The following is a 7,465-nucleotide window of genomic DNA, read 5'->3' as shown; positions in this document are numbered from 1 at the left end:
TAGTGTCCCTTCATTTACTCCTTGACTCCAGAGCCCTTCTTAAGCGCTAAGGTGCTGGCTGGCTGCTTTTTGGATGCCCCGTTTTACCTCCTTCCAACCCCAAGCCTGTGTAATCTGAGGGGGGACTTGCCTCCTTGGTTTCATGCCTTTTCCAGCCCCTTCCAAGGGCTGTGGGGGCCTGGGAGCGCAGTTGAACAAAGCCGTAGATGAGCTCTCGCTTTTTGCATCTCCTTCCATGAATGCACCTGGCACTTGCCAGCTCTGCCTTGCACTTCCAGGGAGCCATTGTTGAAAAGACTGCTGCACCTGAACCCCATCAACCAGTTGTCTACTTAAGGATGATTGGCTTCCCCGCACAGCCTCCGGCCTTTGCCCCACTGTCCGTTCTCCGGTAGTCCAGCCCTCCGTGGATGGATGTGGGGTGCAGAGCTCCAGGGAGCTGCTTTTTCCCAGTAAGCTTTTGATGAAAACAGAAGTGGGGTATTACCTACTCACACCACCTCTTAACCTCTTTGGGGAAGAGGAAGGAATGAGATACAGGGTGGAGCGGAGCTGGGTGGGACTGGGACCGGACCGGACCGGGAAGAGTAGGCAGGGCGGGACAGGGTAGGGTAGGGCGGGGTGGGGTTTGTGCAGAAGGAAGTGCGGTATATCTGGACATTTTGTTGGAAGATACCCGGATACTGCTGCTTGAAGTCAGGCAAGTCGTCTGTACCTTTCTGGACCTCCATTTTCCTTATCTGTGAAATGGCCAGGTTTGTGTCGAAGCTCCAAGAATCCATGTGTTTCTGGATCTTTCAGCTGATAAGCATTTTGGGTGATGTATTCCCCTCGGTAGTGGAATTACAGTGTTTAGAGGGGCGCTCTGGAGTCACATTGCTTAATATTATAGCTTTAATAGCCGCATGGTCTTGGGAAAGTGATTTAATTTAACCCCCAAGCCTCCATTTCTCCAGGTGTGAACTCAGAATAGCCATCCTAACAATGGTGCAGGTGTGATGGAGTTGTTGTTCACGTGGAGGGGAGGGGAGAACCACATATAAACAAAATTACCTCTAAAAAGCCTGAAATCCAAACGCTCACTCCTTGTGAAGCCCACAGGAGCTTGCCGTCATCTGAGGGAACATGGTGCTTTGCTCTTGGGAAAGAGTGGAAGGGCAGGAGGAATCACCCAACAGTTTAAATTCATTGTCCCCTCATTTTTTTCTGAGATTTTGAATTACCTAATTAAATGCACATAGTAATCCGTAAGTAAGTGGTGGCTATTTTCATAATTTGGTTTGCCGAGTATCTAGCAGAGTGCTCATGTCTGTGCCGCTGTATAGGGGCATTCTTCCAGTGACATGGAAGTAAGACCAGCATCTTTGTTGGCTGCCAGAATGAAAAGGCTGTTCTGGGCTTACAGTGTGTTTTTCAGGGCTCAACTTTTAAATCGCATATGGACATGTGCTCTCTTTACCGAGGACGGCTATGACATTGTTTATCTCCTGAGTCCAGTGAAAAGGAATCGTTTTTTAAAAAGTAAACAAAGTACATTCAAGATGAACAGATTAAAAGCCTAACTCCAGGGTCAAACGATACGGTCAAAATGGAAAATCAGTGCGCGGTTAGACCAGATTTGTCACAGCATACACGTTAAAAAAAAAATCCGCAGCCAAGAAGTTTTACCCAAAGGTGATCCTAATTTTTAATTTTTTAAAAATTATTTTTTTAAAGTAATCTCTCTGACCAACATGGGGCTCAAACTCACGACCCCAGGATCAAGAGTCTCGTGCTCTACTGAACGAGCCAGCCAGGTGCCCCTGATTACTAATGTTGAGCCTTCTTTTTTACGATTATCAGGTAAGATTGTGGTGGTACTCTCTTGGTGCTTTACAAACTTTTTTTTTTTTTTTAAGATTTTATTTATGTGAGAGAGAGAGAGATGGAGAAGCAGGCTCCCACCTAAGCAGGGAGCCCCACCCGGGGCTTGATCCCATAAGCCCAGGACCATGACTGGAGCTAAAGGCAGACGCTCAACTGACTGAGCCACCCAGGTGCCCCTACAAACTTTTAAAAAAAACTTTACTGAACCATAATTTACACTCAGGCACATCCCCTTTAAGTAGGCAGTTAGGTTGATGAGCTGACAAACACCCAAACACAGTTTTTAAATCTCAGGCTAATCTAAAGCAATTTATTGAATTCTGAGAGTAAAGATCTGAGAGAAGACAGTGACCTTCTTTTTAAAGGTTTTTTTTTTTTTAAAGATTTTATTTATTTATTCGACAGAGAGAGACAGCCAGCGAGAGAGGGAACACAAGCAGGAGGAGTGGGAGAGGAAGAAGCAGGCTCATAGCGGAATAGCCCGATGTGGGACTCGATCCCGGAACGCCGGGATCACGCCCTGAGCTGAAGGCAGACGATTAACCGCTGTGCCACCCAGGCGCCCCAGTGACCTTCTTTTTAAATTAAAAGAAGTGTCCGAGGGGTGCCTGGATGGCTCAGTTGGTTAAGCTCCTGCCTTTGGCTCAGGTCATGATCCCGGGGTCCTGGGATCAAGCCCCGAATCAGGCTCCCTGCTCAGTGGAGAGTCTGCCTCTCCCTCTGCCTGCTGCTCCCCATGCTTGGCTCCCCATGCTTGTGTGCGCGCACTCTCTCTCTCTCTCAAATAAGTAAAATCTTAAAAAAAAAAAAAAAAAAAAAGGCAGTGTCTGAAAAGGAATATACTTTGCTTTGCAATGCAACACTGAAAATGTACCAATAATTAGGATCATTTGTTTGTGTTGAAAAGGTGGCTGGCAGTTTAAACTAGAGCGACTGGGTCTAAGCGTTGGTACTGGCCCCACCACGTGTGTGATCTAGGGCAAATTAGCCTAAATTGCATTTTCTCAGTTTTCTCACCTCTAAACTGGAGATAAGGGTAGTGCCTAATTTAAAGTATGGCTGTCAGGCTTAGGACAGTGTCTGGCAAATACTGAATGCTCAGTACGTCCTAGTTGCTAGATCTGTGTTAGCCCAGTGACTAGGCTGCTGCCACCCTTTTGAAAAGACTCTTTGTTCTAGGGCAGTGGTTCTCAAACGTTTTGGTCTCAGGACCCATGTATGCTCTTTAAAACTGAAGACCCTGAAGAGCTTTTATTTACATAGGTTACGTCTATCGATGTGTATTATATTCAAAATTAAAATGGATAAATTTAGAAAATATTTATTAAAAAACAAGCCCGTTACGCAATAAAAAATAACAATTGTTTTTGTGAAAAATAACTTTTCCCGAACAAGAAAGACATAGTGAGAAGAGTGTATTCTTATACATGGGTTCACGTCTCTGTAATACGTGGTTTAAAAGGTATTCTCCTGTGTCTACGTGCAGTCTGTTGTGATACATTGTTTTGATAGAAGTCTATGAAGAAAAGCCAACTTTGTCCAGATTGGTAGGCGGAAAAAGGAAGAGTATTTCGATAGCTTGCTTGTTCAGTGAATATTCTTTGATCAGTACACCAACACTTGACAAGTAGTAGTTTCTTAAAGCTTAGTTATAATGTAGAAACAATATCTGATTTTTTTGTACCCCATTATAGTAAAATCCATTGCTTTCTTTTATGTTTGGAGTGGATCTTTTACCTGTGTGTGACTTTGTAACATCATCCATTGGGTTTTTTGGGAAATATAGTTCATTGATTGATGTAGATGTTCAGATGTTGACAATTTCACTACATAGTATAAAAAGTTACATTTGTTAGTGTCACTGCTGATCCCATCAGAAAAGTCTTTAGGTATTGGGAAACTGTCAAGCTCACTGTAGTAGATAACAGGTTTTCCAAAATTCTAGTTTTTCAATGAAAGCTCAAAATTTCACTGGCAGCAAATAGTCAACAGTTTTCTTTGAGGTGACAGGCTCACCTTATTCATTTTGAGAAAATGTCTTCCCAATATACTCAAGTCTAAATGAGTAATGTCTCAGTTTTTCTTTCAAGTAAAAGTGATATTCCATGATAAAAGCAGCTAGTTCATCACAGAAACCAAACAACTGTCATGGGAGACGTTCAGTATGCAGCAGAAATGAGCGCTCCCCAGTTTGCCACTCGCAAAAATGAAAAGTCATGTATTTAAGGGATGTGATTAAATTAAAAAAATTTACTGCTTAATCAAGGACATTCTTGAGTGAAACCAGCATTTTTTTTTTCCCGCCTTAACTGTGTACATGGTGGTAAAGAATATGTTTACTAGCATAGTTTGATTCCTGCTAAGTTACCACATTTCTACTCAAATATTAATATAATGTAAAAGGCAAATAATATCTTAGTGTTAAATTATCTTAGTATATCTTAGTATTATGAAAACGATTTAACTTGCAGACCCCCTGAAAAAGTCTCAGGGAACCCCCAGGGTCCATGGACCGTACTTTGAGATCACCGTTCTAAGGAAAGGCAGCCCAGTTTTAGCTCTAGGAGCTTGTAAGTCTGTTAACAGATACGGAGGTTCAGCCTTTATGGCTGTCCTGAAGAAGGTGTAGCGTGTCACAGCTAACTAGTGCCTCTGCGTTCCTTCTCTGTGTGTCAGGCACTGTTCTGCGGATGAGCGTGTGTGTGTGTGTGCGTGCGTGCGTGTGTGCGTGCATACCTGTCTCCATGCTTTCATCGTCTCCTTTATGCCCACAATAACTGTAACTGGATACGTTTATCATCCCACTGTACAGAAAAGGAACCAGAAGCAAGGAGAGCTGAACGGACTTGCTCAAGCCAGTATCAAAACCAGGACTTCAAAGTCTGGTTCCTGAGCCCAGGCTCTTCCTCAGCACCACGGAGGGATTAAACCCCGGGAGGCACTTAGCCGGGCTAGCCTCTGGGGGAATGGGAGTGGATGGGCGTTATTTTCAGGGAGACGGTGGCAGTCACCATTGCTGGGCATCCGGGCGCCTTGTCCTGACTCTGCCCTCTGCCCTGGCAGGATGACCTCTCGGGAGCAGCTGGTACAGCAGGTGCTGCAGGAGCTGCAGGAGGCTGTGGAGTCCGAGGGCCTCGAGGGTCTCGTCGGTGCCGCGCTGGAGGCCAAGCAGGTCCTGTCATCCTTTGCCCTCCCCACCTGCCGGGAGGGGGGCGCCGGCCCCCAGGTGCTGGAGGTGGACTCGGTGGCCCTGAGCCTGTACCCAGAGGACGCTCCCCGGAACATGCTGCCGCTGGCGTGCAGGGGCGAGGGCAGCCTGCTGTTCGAGGCGGCCAGCGTGCTGCTGTGGGGGGACGTGGGCTTCAGCCTGGAGCTGCGGGCCCGCACGGTGGTGGAGATGCTGCTGCACCGGCACTACTACCTGCAGGGCATGATCGACTCCAAGGTGATGCTGCAGGCCGTGCGCTACTCACTGTGCTCTGAGGAGTCCCCGGAGATGACCAGCCTGCCGTCCGCCACGCTGGAAGCCATCTTCGACGCAGACGTCAAGGCCACTTGCTTCCCCAGCAGCTTCTCCAACGTGTGGCACTTGTATGCGCTCGCGTCTGTCCTCCAGCGCAACATCTACTCCATCTACCCCATGCGCAACCTCAAGATCCGGCCCTACTTCAACCGCGTCATCCGGCCTCGCCGCTGCGACCACGTGCCCGCCACGCTGCACATCATGTGGGCCGGCCAGCCTCTCAGCAGCCACCTCTTCCGCCACCAGTACTTTGCCCCCATCGTGGGGCTGGAGGAGGTGGAGGTGGACAGCGCTCCCGGTCCGGCCCCCGCTCCTCCGGCCCTGGCCCCGCTGCCGCCACCGGCCAAGACCCTGGAGCTGCTCAACCAGGAACCGGGCCTCAGCTACTCCCACCTGTGCGAGCGCTACAGTGTCACCAAGAGCACCTTCTACCGCTGGCGGCGGCAGTCCCAGGAGCATCGGCAGAAGGTGGCTGCCCGCTTCTCGGCTAAGCACTTCCTGCAGGACAGCTTCCACCGGGGCGGCGTCGTGCCGCTGCAGCAGTTCCTCCAGAGGTTCCCCGAGATCTCCCGCTCCACCTATTACGCCTGGAAGCAAGAGCTCCTGGGCTCCGGCACCTGCCAGGCCCTGGCCCCCACGGAGGTGCAGGTGCTGGGGGAGCTGGAGCAGCTGCCAGAAGAGCAGGTGGCCAAGGGGCTGGGGTGCTCCTCGCTGGCCGCCGCGAGCCCCGGCATGGTCTTGATGCAGCGGGCCAAGTCGTACCTGGAGCACTGCATCTCCCTGAACACGCTGGTCCCCTATCGTTGCTTCAAACGCAGGTTCCCCGGCATCTCCCGGTCCACCTACTACAACTGGCGCCGGAAGGCCCTCCGGAGGAACCCCGGCTTCAAGCCGGCACCAGCCCTCTCCACGCCCGGGGCTCCCCAGCCGGCGTCTGTTCCGGAAGAGGCGCTGCTCCCTTGGAAGGGCGAAGGGGGAGGGGGGGCAGGCAAAGTGACGGCAGGGGCACCGCCCACCCCCCACCAGTTCCTGCCCCCCAAGGTGCCCCTGTCCCGTTGGCAGAGGCGCCTGCGCAGGGCTGCCCGCAAGCAGGTGCTCAGCGGGCATCTCCCCTTCTGCCGCTTCCGCCTCCGCTACCCCAGCCTGTCGCCCTCCACCTTCTGGGTCTGGAAGAGTCTTGCCCGGGGCTGGCCCAGAGGCCTGTCGAAATTCCAGATGCAGGCCCCCGCCTTGGGCAAAGGGGGGCTACGGGAAGCCGAAGAGAAGCAGGAGAAGGAAGCTGGCAGGGATGTGACAGCTGCGATGGCCCCTCCTGCTGGGACCCCCCTGCACATGGGGGCTTCTCCAGGAGAGGATCCAGGGAAGGCCCAGGGAGGGCCTTCTGGAGAGGGGGCCACGGCCCAGGGCCGGCCCCACAGCAGGTCCCTGTCCAGCCGCCCTGTGGCGGAGGCAGCCGTGGGTGGCAGGGACGGCCAGGTGCTGGTGATGGACATGCTCGCCACCACGAAGTTCAAGGCCCAGGCCAAGCTGTTCTTGCAGAAGCGCTTCCAGTCGAAGAGCTTCCCCTCCTTCAAGGAGTTCAGCGCCCTCTTCCCCCTCACCGCCCGCTCTACCTACTACATGTGGAAGCGCGCGCTCTATGACGGCCTCACCCTCGTGGATGGCTGACGGGGAGGCGCGAAGGGGGCTGGGAGGAGAGGGGACCCGTTTGGACAGGGTCAGGGACCTAAGGTGACCCCTGGCTTGGCCAGGATGCCCTTTGCTCTGGCTCCCACATTGTCTGCCTTGAATCCAAGGGCAGCTTTGCGCTGCTTCCTGGCTCTAAGGCAGACGGAGCCAGAAAGGGGCCATCTGGTCTCCTGCAGAGAGCTACGGGACCAGAATTGTTCTCTTCGGTTGTTTGCCATTCTTGCTTTTTATTGTCTTGGTTTTAGTTTTTTGTTTTGATTTAAGTGGGTTGGCTGGGCCCCCTGGCTGGTGTTGGAAACCGTATGTATAGGGGTCCTGAGGGGGTTTGTTAGCTAAAGCTGCTTTCAACTTTTCCTGGGGACGAAAGAAGTACTCTACCATGGCTAT

The 7,465-nt window shown here is 51.3% G+C and overlaps 1 protein-coding gene across 1 annotated transcript; it reads left to right on the top strand.

The window, feature by feature from the left end:
- The first annotated feature begins 4,930 nt into the window (after positions 1-4,930).
- Positions 4,931-7,057, top strand: VRTN (vertebrae development associated). Its single transcript, XM_057318593.1, has one exon. The coding sequence runs from the start codon at positions 4,931-4,933 to the stop codon at positions 7,055-7,057; it is 2,127 nt and encodes a 708-aa protein (XP_057174576.1).
- The last annotated feature ends 408 nt before the right edge of the window (positions 7,058-7,465 follow it).

The sequence above is a fragment of the Ursus arctos genome, unplaced genomic scaffold (assembly GCF_023065955.2).
Source record: "Ursus arctos isolate Adak ecotype North America unplaced genomic scaffold, UrsArc2.0 scaffold_25, whole genome shotgun sequence".
In the NCBI taxonomy this organism is placed as follows: Eukaryota; Metazoa; Chordata; class Mammalia; order Carnivora; family Ursidae; genus Ursus; species Ursus arctos.
This window is presented reverse-complemented; position numbering and strand designations above follow the sequence as displayed.